This window comes from Ciona intestinalis, chromosome 5 (assembly GCF_000224145.3).
Source record: "Ciona intestinalis chromosome 5, KH, whole genome shotgun sequence".
NCBI lineage: Eukaryota > Metazoa > Chordata > Ascidiacea > Phlebobranchia > Cionidae > Ciona > Ciona intestinalis.
This window is the reverse complement of record NC_020170.2, coordinates 4872717-4890165: the sequence shown is the minus strand read 5'-3', so window position 1 is coordinate 4890165 and position 17449 is coordinate 4872717. Positions and strand designations below refer to the sequence as shown.

The window sequence follows — 17449 nt, the reverse complement described above, 5'->3', positions numbered from 1 at the left end:
ATTTTCAAAGCCGTGACTATGTTTTTCAACACGCTAACGTGATTTCAGCAATTGTTGGCGTTCGGATAGTCACTTTTACTGTATCCGCCCGCGATCGCAAAAAAAGGCTACAGCGCAAACAGCTTTTTTCCCACCGTGCGTTCGGTAGGAATCGGAGAAGTAACAACATAGTCTTGCATTGGCAGTTGGTGGCGTGTATCGGTGCCACAACAGGGTAAGGTAATCCAGCTAATGATTATGTGTGGGCTCACCAGCCCTAAGCGATATTGTGTTTAATTAGCGAGTATCTGTGGTAAAAGAGAGAAAATCACTTAAGGCTTAATAATGGTTATGCATACATTGCGTAGGTTAGGCTGTTAAATTTACGACTGTTGGCTGAGTAATACCTGATGTGAGGAACAGTTGTTGTTCATAGGAGCCGCCATGAGAGGTACCCAGCAAATTTCAGACCCGCGCTTTATAAAGTTGGTTATCTGGGGCGCGAAGGGTGTTGGAAAATCAGGTAAGTCGCATGTGTTATACGCAGCTCTAGGCCTCACCGCTGCTCTAAGCGGCCAAGGCTTTAGTTGATAAGTTGTCATTAAAAGTTACTTTGCCTGCCTGTTCGATGGCCCCGATAAGCCGCCGCGCTGACGTCTTTAAACTGGCAAGGAGATAAAATTTGAAGCTGCGGCTTTTGCGCGACATTTTGACAGGGAGCACTGGCGCGATAACCCGATAATTTAAAGGCCGTCATTAGGTCTTTATTAAACTGTGATTTATTGAACGCCACTTTGCGATCGAAAGCCGCCATTTCAAACGATAGATACTGGATTAAATACCTCAATGAAAACTTGGGCAAGTTGGTCGTAAACTGAACGTAATCTCCGCAAATATTTCGCCTCCCGCGGTGTAAGAATCATCGCTTAAGCCTCGCAATTAAGGATAATCCTCAGGCTGTCTGTTCGAACAAGAAGTTTACATAATGAATTACCACCCGGCTGTTTCAAGCTCATTCAAAATAACAACCATATCTTATTTTCAGCTCTCATCGTGAGATTTCTAACACGCCGTTTTATAGGGGAGTACCTATCCGGGAGAGGTGAGTTTCTCTTATTTAATTAAAATACCATTCCACCAAATACGCAACACAATCCGGTTTTCGACCTTCGCTCGCGAGCGCATAAATTCCGTTAAAACTCGCCACTTAAAAAGCCTTATGTTTAAGCACTCCTAACTTTAAACAAGTACCGTCCACCTTCGTATAATTGCAAAGAACCGACGTAACCCATAGTTTTGCATGGCTACTGACGCATTTATTGAATTCCTGGTAATTTTGAACGTTGGACCAACATGATTAAAACCGACTATGTATAGTTGTACTGGATTATTCTTTGATTGCGGTTTTCATTCACTTTGTACATACGTACATGCACTATACCAGTTGGTACAACCCGTTGTATTAATACCTTGAAATTACAGCCAAAATTGATTCCTTATCTGAGGGCATCGGTTTTAAATCCAGGATAACCGCATCTTAAATTGGCCAAAACTTTACATTATTGTAAAATGTCCTTCCGTTACTGTAAGCAAAATACTAGACGGGTTGCATTCTTTTAAATTGAATTTTTGACATGTCATCGTCAGATTAAATTCACTTTTTTGCGCATTTATGTGGCCATGATTGAAAAGTTGTGCCGTTGTTTAAAGTTTGGGTAACTGCTTAACGGTTAAGTGTGAGACACGCTATGGTATAACACATATTAAGACACATGGTTTAATATAGGCTTAAAAGAGTTTTGCTTTTGTTTAAAATTCAACAGTTTCGGTAACTGCGTAATTGCGTATCTGAGTATAAGGCATGGTAGCAGTCATATTCCGACAGATGGTTAAATATGTGCTTGCTCTATTTTAAAACCAACACATAAATCACCATTGAAACGAACTGCGTAGTTGTCGGCGATAATAAATGCCACATTCGTGTTAGCAGACTCGACCTTTTATGCCTTCGAACCACTACGGCAAACTCAATAAATCTATTTTACCGGTGCTGGTATTCGCACCGCATTAACCCTTCGCCCATATATTTCCTTCGCTGACACAGAGTTTCGTATTTCGCAGAGATAACCTACCAACACGAGGTGAATTTATCTGGAGAGTGGATTACGGCTGAGATCTGCGACGCTCTACCATGCACAGTAAGTATTTAATCAAGCCAAACACTTACACCGGCTTAGTTTGCCATCTTAGCCTTCTGGCAACCATCATAGGCTGGGGAGACGGGACATATTTAGCACATATTATTCAAATATCCTGATCGTGTTTTAACAATTACTAATAGTCTATGCAAGTCGCGAGGATACGGTTTTATAATTCTTTAAATGTTTTTTGTTTACTACCAAATGGAACGAGAAAATAGAATGAAAATGTATCCCATCCCCCCACCATACCTTTAACTATAGCATGTAAGACGACAATGTTAAAATGAACAAGGAATATGTTGTGCTATAACTACCTGTCAATATTAAAAGTCAATCTTAAGTAAATTTGTTTTGCGCAATTCTTATAAGCACAACCCCTGGTATGCACTTTATCTTTGGTAAAAGCTATACCGTATCACCGCAAGACAACGCAACTATATTTAAAACTGTTTAAATTTACCAGGATCGATACATTCCAATAATAATCTAAATTAGTCAAATCCCCTGATGGCAATTTCATTGCTTCCACGTCAAAACCAAAAATACTAATGGCTAACTTCTCGAAATAGTTTCTTGTAACTAATTAGTGATCGATTTTTTGCCGGATGGAAGACTGAATGAATGTAACTTGCTGTATCCTCGCATGGCCGAAAACGACAAGCGTTATAGCATGGGTGTTCTGTTTCATGCCTCTCGTGTCAGCTTACGAGTTACCATGTATGTTTCTTTGTGGGTGAAAACCATGGTAATCCGAAGCTTAAGCGTCCACAGTTCTTACTATAGCATATGATCCGCATTATCAAGGTTACGCACAATTCCGTGATACTTATATCCAGCTTGAACTCCATAAGAACGGTCGCTGATAAAGTTGTCAAGATTACATGAAACGATTTACTTACGGCGGACGCGTAAATCTTCTGATATATTTGGCCGATTATTTCGGAGATTTCTGTTTGCGAGTTAAATAGAAAGTTTTAACGCGTTTCATAAATCAATGCGGCGTTTCTATAGTTATACGCCCCTGTCACAGGAGCCAGTAGAACAAATAGAAAATTCAAAGTAAAGTAAAGAACCTATTACGCATCCGCAAATACACAGTGACAATACGTAAAGCGACTCCGTAAATTCTCAACCTATTAGTTTGGCGTATATCGCTGATCAAATGAAGATTAGGGCCTTCGCCTGATCGCGGTCAAGCAAATATCGAGCAATTTATTACAATCCTCCATCAATATCAAATAACCCACGCACGACCGCGACAGAAGACTTTAATTTATCACCGGATTAGCTTACCGATAGCGATATATTTGTCATTTTCAGAGCTTACACAAACACCTGTCCACAATGACGTCACATCCTGATGCCTACGTCATCGTTTACAGCGTCAGCGAGAGAGAATCTTTCGAATACGCGTGCTCACTCATGCGAGACGTACGTCGCTGCTATAACGAACTTCAAGATGAAAAAGTTATTCCTTTTGTTCTGGTTGGCAACAAATCAGACCTTGATCATTTAAGGTGAGAAATATAAGTATTTGGAATAATTAAAGGTTGTGTATATTACTGTAGGGAATCACCTAAATACCGTAACATGGCCCAATTAAAATACCGGATACCGTTATCGCTTAAATCCCATGTTTCCTGTGTTTTGCACAATTAAACATTTTGGAGTCACAGGCCGACTGTTTTGTGATTCTGTACACACATATATAGAGTACTGTGGGGAAAGATGGGACAGCTTTAGCACATAATATCCAAATATCCGGATCGTGTTTTAAACAATTAACAATGGCCTATGGGAGTCGTGAGGCTACGGTTTTGTAATTCTTTGAATGTTCTTTGTTTACTACCAAATGGGACGAGAAATTAGAACAAAAAGGTGTCCCATCTTCCCCCACCCTACTATATATATATATAGCCATTTACTCTTCTCGTTCCATTTGGTAGTAAACGATGTAATCAGTATAGCCTATACTGTAATGTAGATATAATTTGTATATTATGCTTTATCTCTCATTTACTTTGAATCAAGCATAACCTAATGTAAATTTTGTATATTGGCTCTCGATAATCAGTTGGCTAATGCAAAACACAGCACTGTTTATAACTGTTTATAAGTTTTCACTGTTTATAAGTTTTCCTACATTTTGTTTTTACCAAGGTATAATCTAGTCAAATCTAATCGCAAAAAGTGGAAATATTTGCTGTCAAAATGCGCCATATGAAATACACACTCTGTAGCCATACGGGGAATAATTACATGCCCGAAGGAAGAGATGTCTCATACGCATCCTATTAATTAACGTTAAACCGATATTGCCCTAACAGTCGACAAGGTCGTTTATAAACATAATCTGATTTGAGATAGACCTGTATGAAAAATTTTAAGTGGTGCAGTAGAAATGTATACTTTGTTCTTAATAAAGGCACATATATTATGTTTATTCCGGAAACATTTAATTAAACCCATCGGTTTATTTGCTAATAACGCGCTGTAACCGAAAATATAAACCACACTATATCAAGTTATACTAAATTACCAAATTCGCATCACAAAATTAAGATTTGAAATGTTTTCTTGTTTTGCAGAGAAGTCAGTTACGTCGAGGGTGCTGAAGCGTCTGAGACAGTCACTGCTTGTTCGTTTGCTGAAGCTTCTGCAGCTGAGTCATTTCCGGAAACAGAGGAGCTGTTTAAAGGAGTCTTTCGGCTCGCAAAGACAAATAATATTCTCACCGCAAGAGCGAAGGAAGGAATTCGGTCAAGGCGTCCAAGTTTGAAAGATGTAGCGCTTATGATAAAGGACCATTGTAAGCGGCAGCAATCATCAACGGGTGAAGGGTGGGGTAAAAGGAAAGGAGAAGCGTTCTCGCCAAAACTGAGGAAACAGAGTTTAACCTCAAAGTGCAAATCAGTTGGCGCGCTCAGCGAGTTAGGCTCTGAGGGAAAGGCCCAACAGAATGATAGAAATCGAAACAGTCCAATAAACAAGGGCCTCAGACACGTACATTCGCTAACAGGGAATGGCGGTTCCGTTAGCGCCGATGAAGTCTCGTCCCCTGAGGACGAATTTCAGTCGGTCGATGGCATCAGACGTCGGCCAACTTCGTTGCAAAAGTCCGGCCGTTTTAGTCGAAAAAACAGCCTCAAATCACAATCTTCTCCGACTTCTCGCGCGAGAAAGAAATCATTAAACAAAAATAACCTCAGCGTTACTTTACAACCTGAATGCGACAACAACAGCGAGAAGGAGCCGGCCCATCGACCTCCGCAATCTGCTCCTGTCCTCGTCTCCCCCTCTGGCAGCCGATTTCGGTTCTTTCCTAACGTGATCAGCGAAGAGCAGATGTGGAAAGGCAACTCCCCGATCTCTCCTCTTCTGAGTCGTGGGAAGACTCCCCACCAAACCCCATCTCCATCATCAACCTCCCAGGCAAAGCAGAAGAGTCCGACGCAAAACATCCTTCGGCACTTCTTTAAATCCTCCCCTCCGAGGAACTCCGGGAGCACCTCCAGCCTCCAATCCCTTCCATCCATATCAGTAACAGAAGACAATGATGAAGACGCCGATTCCAGCGACGACCAACCACCAATATATTTCAGAGCATCAAGCTCTTCTTTATCTTCCATCCCGAGCAACGAAGCGGAACCAGGCGTCACGTGGTCTGCTCCGACCTCCCCTAGAATGGGCTCGTTCAAGGGAAAGTCCCGCCGTACGAGCTTCCGTGAAGTCGTGAGCGACATTATGAAAAAGCGAAAATGAAGTTAAACTGTGTGTTTATTATTCATTGGTTTTGTTATTAATGGTATTTCACAATCGCACGTTCCCTTGTTACCTTTTAAAATTTATTTAATTTTTGTTAGTATTTCTTCACTTTGCCGTAAATATAACTCAGTTTCGTTTGAAATCGAGTTACATTTTTGTTCATACCAATTTAGTAAAACGTTGCAGTTTTGTTTAAACCAATGGAGTTTCTTGGTCGATTTGGATTCCTATTTTGTAGCAGGTATTACCCGTATGTCGCATGTGGTAATCATCTGTAAGTTAATGTTGCATATGTCAGACAGTTGTCGACTCCTGAATATCGAGATTTAAACGGTGTTCAGATTAATTAATAAGAAAATAAAGCGGAGATTAGAAGACATAACTTGGGAAAGTAACAAAGCATTATCAACTCAGTCATGATGAGATTAAATGTAAAACAGGTCGCCCAGTAGTTCATGTCTGACCGTATAGGACCACAGCTTTATTGAATAGGAACGTTGACAATCCAAAATGGCGAATTATTGTGAAGTTAAGTTACGTCTCTAAGTTAAACCGACGTCACAATCAGCCAGCCATCCAATCTTAAAGCTGATTGGTCAGATTGCTCACGTGACCGACGCCTCGCATCAGCTGATTACGCCCGCCTTGATTGCTCCGCGCACAAAAGCCTTTTCTCCGCCATGGCGAGTTACCACGTTCTAGTTAAGATGTTGGAAGGTTTCTTGCAAGACTTGAGTTAAGTATTATTTAATTAATACATGATGGTGTACTATTTACTATAATGTATATTATATATTTATACTACTGATCAGAATATTATTGCACTACATAATGTTTAATAATAATATGCTATAGGTTTTGTGCCATGCGTTTATCTCTTTATAAATATAAATCACTCGCGATGTTGCGCGCAATATCTCGGTTTACAATCGCTGATGTGTTCCGTTACGTCACAAACCGTTGCAATCGTTCGCTCTACCGCTCGCTTTATTATTACGTTATTAGTTTCGTTACGTCATTAGTTTCGTTGCGTCATAGATGATCAAGATGCGACTGTTGTACGCGCACGTTTCGCGACTTTTTTCCATGGGGCCCCATGTGCGTTTTACGTCGAAGGCACATTACTTGTATATTCTAATTATATTTGCGCTATGAGCGCGAAACAAAAAGATCAAATATGAAGTGGTAAAGTATAAATCACAATTGGCATTATTACGTACATAAGCTCTTTTCTAGAAACCTCCATGATGTGACGTCACGAAGTGGTGACGACGCAACGAAAGAACCCACTTCGTAAGTTCTCTGTTTTGTCACAAACTTATTTTAATTTAAATATAGAGTTTTAAAGTTTAAGAGTTGAACATGGTGTGTGACGTCACAGAGGATCAAGCGGGTCATGCCGCGAAGGTAGAATGAAGGTAAATATGACGTAATAATATACAAATTGTTAATTGATATTTAACGATTCTATTTTTGCAAAAGAGTCCGCGAACAAAGCTACATAAAAAAAACCAACGTATGGTACATTATAATTGTATATAATTCAGTAATAAACCATAACTTTGGAATAATTTTAACTGTCAAACAAACTGGTGTAAATTTAGTTAATTTTCTATCTGTTACGTAACTATTACATATAACTGGAACGTCTTGTCTGCGCTGTTGTATTCTTATTCTGCTGGACCTAATATTGCTAGCTATTCTTAGTCAGTCACTACTATAGTGCATTTTGCATGTCGATGAAATATATGCAATGAAATTATAGCGAACATCTTGCTGGATCAGTTTTGGTTGTTGTACACTCTATTGTGTGCTTCTGCTGAAAATGTCGAATCTTTCAGCGATTCTGTTTTGTCCTGATTGCTTGGTGGAAACGCTATGTTGGTACACAAATACTCGAGTAATATCAACACGTATTGTAATATGCGTGTAAATGTAAGAGTAATCCATTTAATATACTGTAACGTAAACTTGACTCACTTTATATAAAAACGTCATTAGCGCGATTGGGACGATGGCCACGTCACAATTACGCTACGACGTCGATACGGTGGGTCAGAGCATTGTCCTGGCCCTGCGTTCGGTGCGGTTACGTCAGTTTTGATTGGGTTACTTAACGGTCTGGTTGTTGCGTGGACGTCACCGCCAGTGATGCTACGCTGGATATTGAGGTCACTGTCAATGCGGTTCGTAACAATCTGACGCAGTTTCGTAACGGTCGATGCGGTACGTAACAACCGGACGGTAATATATTGTCTAAGATACGACGAGAGTATCACAGTACCAACATGGCGACATATCTTTTGATTGGGACATGCGGAGCTGTTGTTGGCTTCGATTCTTTGCGGTCGGACATTCAATATGGTGTACACTGTAGATCCTTATCCTTCAGGATTTCAACCATATTTTCTTTGAAGATGTTTCAATGATTATGTTCGCGTTAATTACTTTAACCGCCTACCATTTTTGTATGACTGAAATGTTGTGTTTGCTGCATGTATCCCACATTTTTTCTATGCACTCGTTGTACAATTTTTGGTTTATTTATCGGTGTGTTATTTGTATTCATTCTATTTTTAGCTGTGAGGGTTTCTTTTACCTGCGTGGACAGTAACATCCCGCAAGGGTTTCTCACCGAAGTAGAAACCCACTACCATTGACAGGGGGCTTGTCGTGCCGTAGTGGCTTTCCACCAACGCCAGCCACAAACTTATGGAGGTATTTTAACCATGTTTCTTCTTTACAGAAGCTTCTTCAATAAAAGTCCTCACGTTTGGTTTTGTCTAATTACTCGCAAAATGAAAAAGCAAATAAACCTAGCAAATACATCTATTTTTTTTCTCTATAGCTTATGGCTTAGGGATATTTCAGAATCTTGTCACGTCATAGAAGAGTGACGTCAGAACACCATACGTCACACCTTTTATCATGAAACGTGCCCATTCATTAGAGCTCGGATCTCTTCTTTGTTTTTAAACGATAAAGTTACATACAAAAGAGGGCGCAACTGCACCATATACATGTTATATCTATGTTAAATGGCTTCCCTAACTACAAGTTTTCGACGTGTTGTGTTAACTGTTCGCGCATCGATTTCTCATTAAAATAACATACAAAATTACAATTTTCTACAAAAGGGACAAGTAAGCCTCTTAAATGGCTTTAGAGCTTAGTTATCAGTCTATTAAAACGGCTAATAGTGTACGGGAATCGGTAAGTTATGTAGTTATATTGTCTATTTTTATTAATCTTTTACACCGAGTTTTTGATGTGAATACATGGTACTAGTGAATAATTTCCTGGGGCTAGTAAAGAATCCTCCCCCACCTTATTTTCTAACCACTAGCCCTCCTTTTAACCCCTAACTGTTACCCCTATAACAACTAACCCTTATAAACCACCCACTTAACGTCTAACAATTTCCACCAGTTTAATCTATAACATACCAGTAGATTCTTCACTAGTGGCATATTATTGTATATTTGTATGTATTCACTGTTGCATTATTTTCTATAAATACATAGGAGGATCTGAGACAGGAGACAAGGAAAAGAAATCTTCTGGTTCTCATGCTTTCTCATTTATCAGATAACGGATACATTGAAGCTGCAGCTGCCCTTGAAAAAGAGGCAAATATAAGTTTAAATAGATGGCAGGTGTGAAACTATTTCATCGTTTATTTGCATTTTGCTTTAAATTGTGTTTAACCTTGCAGGTATGCGACAATGTTGACTTGGACAATATATTGCAAGAATACGAATCATATTATTACATCAAGTTCCAGAAACATCCAAAAATCACCAAAAAACTTGCGAGTGCAGATGTTAATAAAGCAAGGGCTCATCGTACTAGGAGGTAAAAAACTTTAATAAAATTTTATCCAATAAACCTTTGCAGTATGCATATAACTCCCAATTTTCAAATTGCAATATGACTTATGGACTTTTACAATTATTTGTAACATTTCCAATAGCAGTTTAGACTTTTTAGCAGTGCTGATGCCACGCTGCATATTGTCACACCCTAAAACTATGGCAGTGCAACGAAATACAACCAAACGCTGAAAACAAGCGCTAAAACAATATAGAGGTCATTTTAAACAGAACTAATCTGGCAGATTAGGTGACCTCTCAACGAAAAATTGCAGTCTGGACAATTGTCTACTTAATTTTGGGTAGTTTACTGTTTACTGTAATCAGACTATATATACCCTATGTTAGTATATGTAGATTATGTATAAAGATAGTTTATGTTATTTTTTTAAAAGATCAATTCCTTCTTCCGATCATTCCACATCACTGCCAAGAATTTCAAACGGGAACCAGAGTGCTCCCATAGGAGTCCGAAGGAGACCAGGATCAGGAGGAGATGGGAAAAAGAAGGCTACTCAACGACAGAACAGTGGTACTTCTATAAGTCTTATTTTCTTATAAACTATATTTTATTGCTATACGTCGTATTTTAAATGTTATTGTGTTCTTTATACTGTATTCAAGTTAATATATAACAGATGTACGCAAGAAGAACATGAGGCAACATATATACAGGATGTATCAAGCCTATATAAGTTAATGTACCACTCAAAATGCCTGATTAAGTATAAATATAAATAATGCAGTTATGCAAAAAATATAACATTTTTTTATAAATCCATTTGCTTGGTCTAACAAAGGTATCCCCCAATTCGCTATAATTTAAAAATTCTATATGCAGACTTGTCAAAATCAAGTACAGATTCTACCGGTGAAAATGTCACTGTTAAAGCAGCAGATCTTGGACTAACAGTGTCTTCTGTTGCTATCAGAGACGATAAAAAGAATGAAAGAAATCGAAAAGTAAGGCTGTTTGATTTAGTTTTGCTTTATTTTCAAATCTATCAAGGTGCTCTTAGCTTTTTCTTTAAAAGTTTTGTAATCCAAATTTTGTTATCATAGGAAATAGTTGACGTGCGTTCAATGCTGAATGATGCAATACGTGGAGCATCTAATGATATTATGACCAATCAAAGTGACAGGATGGTTAAACCTCTTGGTAAGTTATATTTTTTTATAACTGCTCATGTTTTCCAGCAACGTGAGGATGAAGCAAGTTGTTTTCATTCAATTATCCCATTGCAGGTGGTTTTGTTGGTTTTAATCACGAAATGCGTGAGCTTGCCACTGTGATATCACGTGATATTTACCTTCATGATCCAAATGTGAAATGGAGTGACATTGTTGGTCTTGATCACGCAAAATCTCTTGTCAAAGAAGCAGTTGTGTATCCTATAAAGGTATCAACATAGTGAGGTTAATATCATATTTCTTATAAGAATCTGGTGCTGCGAAAACCTACAGTTGGTTGGACTAGGTAATTGTCTGTTACGTTTTTGTAGCACCAAATCTTGACTATGTTTTTTTACCCTAAAATCAACTCTATGAACACCGGATCAGGGTCAGATTCACCCAATTTATTAAGTTATCTCATATAGTTTATATATATGAGTACACATACACGACATTATTTTTTCCAACAATTACATATGTCTTCTGATTTTGATTTTTTTGTAAACAGTAATTCAACTCAACTCTGATGAATTTTCCACTTTTACTTGTTCTTATATCCTAACTTACCTTTCCATTAATCCCCAGTACCCCCAGTTATTCACTGGTATCCTCACACCATGGAAAGGCATTTTACTTTATGGTCCACCAGGGACAGGGAAAACAATGCTAGCGAAAGCTGTAGCCACCGAATGCAACACAACTTTTTTCAATATATCTGCTTCTTCAATAGTCAGCAAATGGAGGGGGGATTCAGAAAAACTGGTAATTGGTTTAGCAGCCATGCTTTTATTTCACACTTTATTTTACCCATAGACTAGAGCATTTAAACTGGTAAACAGTTTAGCACCTACTTTTTACTAGTGTTTAAGAGTGTTTTAAATAATTGGTATAAAAAACTTTTGTTTTTTCACTATATCGTGGCAAGTTATTATTTGACAGTTTCCCTTCTTTCTCCACAAACACCTAATTAATAATATAAAACACCTAATTAATCCTATAACCCAGGTTCGAGTTTTATTTGAACTTGCGAGATTTCACGCTCCATCGACCATATTTCTCGATGAACTTGAATCAGTGATGAGTCAGCGTGGTTCTGGACCTGGGTAAGTGCTGACTCATGTTTTGTAAATTTTTGTTTCAGAGGAAAATGTTCATGTATGTTGTTGCTGTCTGTATTATAGATGTGAAAAAATATCTTGAAACAAACAATTTTTAGAAGATCCCTTCAAAAAAACGAATAACTTTTGTATTTCTCTTTACTGAGACAAGCAGTATGCAATTATTGCTTTTTTATTTCTTATCCAAAACAATATTTCCTTCTTTTTTCACAATAAGCGTGTTTTAACAACTGTTGTTTTACCGTTACTACCTGTATTTTTACTTTTGTCAACTCTCTTGTTCTTCGTTATTGACCGAAGAGCTGAAATAAATTTCATTCATTCAATCATTTTGTTAATAATTTCCCAAACTATTACAGAGGTGAACACGAAGGCAGTCGGCGAATGAAAACTGAACTTCTTGTACAAATGGATGGCCTCGCTAGAAGTGATGATCTCGTGTTTGTTCTCGCAGCGTCTAACTTGCCTTGGTGTGTAAATAAATGAATGAATGTAATATACTTATACTCGATGGCGGAAAACTACAGTTAATATAAAAATGAATGTGTCTTGCCCAATGACACGTACACCCACAGCTTATTTGTCCTTGCATGGCCGGAAGTTACAGTTGTTATAACACAAGTTTCTAAACCATCTGATTGGTATACAACGTGCCAGCCTATGGTTTCTATTGTATATGGGTAAGGTCATTTTCCAGGTTCTTAAGATTTAGGCCAGATTTGGGCCATTATGTGGTTGATTGTTACGTATGGCTAAAAATTTAGATAACTCATTAGTGCCCACTGGGTTAAGAGCAATTGCCGTTTTTAATACCCGCATAGCAGCAATGCCAGTCATTATAACACGCTCCGTTTAAAGGGAATTGGATCACGCCATGTTAAGAAGATTGGAGAAGAGGATTATAGTTGACTTGCCAACTCATGAAGCAAGAATGTCCATGTTTTCAAGGTACGTTGACTTACATTGGACAATTCCAATCCATTTTTGTTTTGTCAAAATTGTTTATAAAGTATTTTTGTTTGTTTTTACCTTGTTTTTGTTATTTTTTTTGCTGTTGTTTTTCACATTGTGTTTGTTGTTTTTTACATTGTGTTGTTGGTTTTCTACACCGATTTTTTTTTACATTGTGTTTGTTGTTTTTTAAATTGTGTTGTTGGTTTTCTACACCGATTTTTTTTTACATTGTGTTATTTTTTACACCGTTTGTTGTTTTTTACATGGTGTTGTTATTTCCTACAGTTACACCGTTCTTTTTTACATTGTGTTATTTATTTACACTGTTTGTTGTGTTTTTACATTGTGTTGTTGTTTTTACTGTGCTCCTTTTAGATTTCTGCCACCCTGTAATAAAGATGGGGGTCTTGTCATCAACACCAAGTTAGACTACCCCACACTTGCAGAGGTAAACGATTATTCTAGATGTCTACACTATTTTTAATATATCAGAAACACATTAACTTCTGCATACAATTATATTATGTGGAACGATGTATTATTTGTTTAATATACAAAAACACAGGGTATAGATATATACTGTTTTGTTGCTTTGTCTGGTCTTCGTACTTTTTATAAAAAGTTCAACAAAATGAGTACATAAACACTATGTAATAAAAACTAAAAACTATTGTCTTTGTTTCATGCAGAACACTGAAGGCTACTCAGGTTCTGACTTGAAGTTGGTTTGCAAAGAAGCAGCCATGCGTGTCGTGAGAAAAATCTTCCACACGTTGGAAAGCCACCAAGATGGACAGGTATAAGATCAATTCATGCAACCCAGTGGTCGGCATATAAACACTCTGCTCTAACTTAGTAATCACTAATAGGTTGTCTAAATTGTAAGCCATACAGAAAAAACGCCCACAAAGTTAAATACGTGGTAACTCGTAATGTACGAGGTGTATAAAACAGAATACCCTTGTTATAACGAATGTCATTGCCCTGCTACGAGACGTTAAGGAAAGTTACACACACTTTAAGCTATTTTTTATAAAATTTTGGCATTTTTACAGCAGCTTCCTGATTTCTCACTGGAGACTATTATGACTAACGATGTTCTTGACGTATTAAAACATACGAAGCCATCGTCGGGTAAACTGGGCAACAAATACGCCGAGTGGAGAGCAAAATACGAATCTGTTTGACGCCTTATTTCTTTTCCTATGAAATTTCATTTGTTTGATTTTTATTAAAACTTTTTGATCACAGTGAGTTTTTGTCGTATTGTGAACGCAACTGTGATGGGACGCACTCGCGCGCGATTTATTTGCTTTGCTTTAACTTAACAATAGCCGGGAGTGGACATTAGTTGTCTGTAAGTGGATCAGGGGTTCGACTTACGGATTATTATGACAGAGAAATTCCTTTCATAGCCGAACAATTACCGATTAAACGCGAAACAATGCACGCTTTATAGCTTCACAATAGCGTAATGTGGTAGGCCCAAGTTTGACATTGTATCCAAGTGCTATGTAGGGCGCTATTGACTTGGACTATTTAGCTGTTTGGTAAAAGGAAACTGACGAACCCTACCGCTCTTGAATGAAGAGCACTTCAATTTGAAGTCGCATAAGTTTAGTTTGGAATAGCAGTCGTAGAATGAGTAATGTCTCCAGTACAGCTTGGCAGAGAGACAACGCTGCAATAGTTATCCAGTGCTTATTATACTCAGGTTTGTAAATGGCAGTTGTGCATTTAGTTTTACGTATATAAGGACTATAATAGTATGATGCATTAAGTTTAACGTACTGGCAATAAAACGCAGTTCCTTTTCTTCACTTCCAAGTTACATTCGTGGTAACTTCTATAAAGTTTATGAAACAGCCAAACAGAATACCCGTGTTATACTGACTGCCGGTGTCTCTCCACGCGACGCTAAATAAGTTATCACGGCCTAATATAGAGATGTCTCGAATAAGCTGTGGTTATACATGCAATCTTACACTGCCAAATATGGCCAAATTGCGAATACATTAGCCTAAAACCGCGTTCTACTGTTGACTGTAAAGTAGCAATGTATGACTATTTTACATGGAAGAGGTCCCGTAGCGTGACACGTCATGGGTACTAGGATTTAGGCCAGGTTTGACCCATTACCTCCAATGTATGCCCATATAACAAAATTTAACTTACTCTTTACTTCTCAGCTGTTTTGGTTTTTGGAATAATCCTGAATGGCGCCATCATCTGGCTGGTTCACCGCAAACGGCAGTTGCAAAACGTTACTAATATGTGGGTCGTTTCTCTATGCACAAGTCACGTGCTCACATGCGTCGCATCTGTTCCGTTTACCCTAGCATCCACAGTCTCAGAAGACTGGGTGCTAGGCTCCGTATTCTGTCAAATTTATGGATTCTATTCTGCCGTGTAAGTTGAAGTAGAATAAAAGTAACTTATTTATCTTTAAGTGGTTGGGCAATGACAGTCGCAATAACACGGGTGTTTTGTTTCACACACCTTAATTGTGCTCGCTGGGAGTGATTATTTTTTAAGAATTTAGTTCATTTATGGCTTCCAATTCATACAACCAATATGAGACGACTGGGATCCAGCAAAAGTAATCACAGTAAATTATAAATACCTGTTTTTAGCTTTCAAACTGTCTCCCTGCTCTCTGTTGCTGGAATTGCGTTGGATCGCTACCACGTTGTCAGTTCCCCTTTCAGTAAACGGATCAAAAAAAACAAAGTTCGGATCCTAATTTTCTTCTCGTGGTGGTGCGCCGTTATAGCGTGTGCACCTCCGCTTACAGGAATTGGATTATACAGGTAAAATTTATTTCCATAGCTTAACTTATCAAGATTGTTTGTAACCATTCTATTTTAGATATTCCCCATCGCTAAGAAAATGCGCCATCAGCTGGTCGATTGGCGGATCTGCTCTAATATTCACTGTTTTCTACACATCGTTATTGTACCTCGTGCCCTGCGCTGCTACTATATGTTCTTACAGGTTAATTTACAAAGTAAGTGGCCTAATAAATTCATGTTCTATATTTACGGAATATATGTAAGTGGGGTAAGACGCGTGATACATTTACCACACAATATCCCATTTGTCCCGATTGTTTTTAAATAATTACCAAATTACTTCGGACTTGTAAAGATATGATTAAATGCCAGTTTAAAATGATTTTTTTTTCTATCAAATCGGTCGATAAAAGAGAATAAAAACATGTCTCATCTTACCCCAACACGCTATTTTAGACTCGTACAGATATACGGTTAAATAACTCTTCAAATACTCTTTTTTACTACAAAAGGGGTCGAGGAAAAAGGATTAAAAGCATTCTATCTTACTATGTTAAAAATGTTGCATTCAGGTTACAAGGTTGCAGGCAGCAAAGCACAATCGAACAATGTTGACGCGTAACAACAGTAGATCAATTATGGCGACCCGGGGGATAAAAAGGGAAAGTACCAACACTCTTAACCCACCCCGTCGGACGCTGACGTCACTATTTACGTCACGACCCACGTTGAGTCTAACGTCACCAATTAAGCCAACGTCTGACGGAAAATCAACGTGGATTATTACAGCAGCGTTGCTGGTCCTTTGCTGCTCATGGGCGCCTTATTTCGTACATGCGCTTTATCTAGCTGCGACTGGCCAAGGGACTTCTCATTGGCTCGATTTTATGGTTACGTGGTTATCCACGACGACGTGTGTGTCAGATCCACTGGTATACGGCGTTCTTACACAGAACTTTAGAAACCACTTCAGGTAAAGTAAAATCGTGCATATATAGACGTGCACATATGATTTTAATGGGACTTTGTACTGCAGAAAACTGTTTGGTCGTTTAAAATTACCAAAGAGGCCCACGAGTAATCATTCCATCGCCCCTAAGAAAAAAGTTTTGTCAGTTGATACTGTATATCGAGATGATGATTCGGCAGGTTTGTAGCCTTTTTACCACTAGACATGATTTTGCATTTGGTAGTTTTATTTTCATGCAGAGGTGCAACATTCCGGTTACAAAGACTCATTTGAAACCGTGTCCACTGGCAGCGACGACAACACAGAACACGTTTATTCCGTTTCGAAGCGAAACTCTCACGTCAATACAATCACAAAAGCATCGGATTCAAGTTTTACAAAAGACCTGCACTTTCGGGGCTACGAACTTCGTATAAAAAACGAAACGAACTGCCATGTTATCCAAAAGTCAATTACGCAACTGTGACGCTGTATCTTTACTGTTTATCGAAAATAAATGTAAATTTCTACCCTTTAAACATTAAATATCTGTTTATAGCACTACCTAGCGGACAAATTTCGCTATGGCAACAAGATATGCTTCGATGATTTCTAAACAACAAACCAAATCAGAAAGCAACGCTAT

At 38.2% G+C, this 17449-nt stretch overlaps 3 protein-coding genes across 5 annotated transcripts; all 3 read left to right on the top strand.

The window, feature by feature from the left end:
• Positions 1-142: 142 nt before the first annotated feature.
• On the top strand, positions 143-6142 carry LOC100186782 (ras-like protein 2). The gene is made up of 5 exons (XM_002130760.4): positions 143-502; positions 1025-1081; positions 2101-2177; positions 3501-3697; positions 4769-6142. Exons 1-5 carry the CDS (start codon positions 424-426, stop codon positions 5940-5942), a joined length of 1584 nt encoding a protein of 527 aa, XP_002130796.1. The 5' UTR covers positions 143-423; the 3' UTR covers positions 5943-6142.
• A 2867-nt stretch (positions 6143-9009) lies between these two features.
• LOC100184384 (katanin p60 ATPase-containing subunit A-like 2) lies at positions 9010-14316 on the top strand. 2 transcript variants are annotated; one of them, XM_009860395.3, is made up of 14 exons: positions 9010-9158; positions 9470-9601; positions 9661-9800; positions 10213-10349; positions 10659-10780; positions 10880-10976; positions 11063-11217; positions 11576-11752; positions 11996-12093; positions 12468-12578; positions 12967-13056; positions 13438-13510; positions 13752-13859; positions 14121-14316. In XM_009860395.3, exons 1-14 carry the CDS (start codon positions 9102-9104, stop codon positions 14247-14249), a joined length of 1626 nt encoding a protein of 541 aa, XP_009858697.1. In that variant the 5' UTR covers positions 9010-9101; the 3' UTR covers positions 14250-14316. The 2 variants fall into 2 exon arrangements, with proteins under 2 accessions (XP_009858697.1, XP_002130824.1); XM_002130788.5 differs by having other exon boundaries at positions 14118-14316.
• A 287-nt stretch (positions 14317-14603) lies between these two features.
• On the top strand, positions 14604-17349 carry LOC100182017 (G-protein coupled receptor 161). Of its 2 annotated transcripts, none has more exons than XM_026834458.1 (7): positions 14604-14776; positions 15252-15471; positions 15696-15872; positions 15931-16069; positions 16427-16827; positions 16891-17003; positions 17048-17317. In XM_026834458.1, the coding sequence occupies exons 1-7, from the start codon at positions 14704-14706 to the stop codon at positions 17095-17097; spliced, it is 1173 nt and encodes a 390-aa protein (XP_026690259.1). In that variant the 5' UTR covers positions 14604-14703; the 3' UTR covers positions 17098-17317. The 2 variants fall into 2 exon arrangements, with proteins under 2 accessions (XP_026690259.1, XP_002130864.1); XM_002130828.3 differs by having other exon boundaries at positions 14679-14776; positions 17064-17349.
• Positions 17350-17449: the final 100 nt, after the last annotated feature.

Excerpts from the sequence above, each read along its gene's own strand:
- LOC100186782 (XM_002130760.4), top strand. The coding sequence starts at position 424 with ATGAGAGGTACCCAGCAAATTTCAGACCCGCGCTTTATAAAGTTGGTT. Across the intron at positions 2,178-3,500 it reads GCGACGCTCTACCATGCACA|AGCTTACACAAACACCTGTC; the intron begins GTAAGTATTTAA and ends TGTCATTTTCAG. Across the intron at positions 3,698-4,768 it reads TCAGACCTTGATCATTTAAG|AGAAGTCAGTTACGTCGAGG; the intron begins GTGAGAAATATA and ends CTTGTTTTGCAG.
- LOC100184384 (XM_002130788.5), top strand. The coding sequence starts at position 9,102 with ATGGCTTTAGAGCTTAGTTATCAGTCTATTAAAACGGCTAATAGTGTA. Across the intron at positions 10,977-11,062 it reads CAGGATGGTTAAACCTCTTG|GTGGTTTTGTTGGTTTTAAT; the intron begins GTAAGTTATATT and ends ATCCCATTGCAG. Across the intron at positions 13,860-14,117 it reads AAAGCCACCAAGATGGACAG|CAGCTTCCTGATTTCTCACT; the intron begins GTATAAGATCAA and ends GCATTTTTACAG.
- LOC100182017 (XM_002130828.3), top strand. The coding sequence starts at position 14,704 with ATGAGTAATGTCTCCAGTACAGCTTGGCAGAGAGACAACGCTGCAATA. Across the intron at positions 15,873-15,930 it reads ACAGGAATTGGATTATACAG|ATATTCCCCATCGCTAAGAA; the intron begins GTAAAATTTATT and ends ATTCTATTTTAG. Across the intron at positions 17,004-17,063 it reads TCGAGATGATGATTCGGCAG|AGGTGCAACATTCCGGTTAC; the intron begins GTTTGTAGCCTT and ends ATTTTCATGCAG.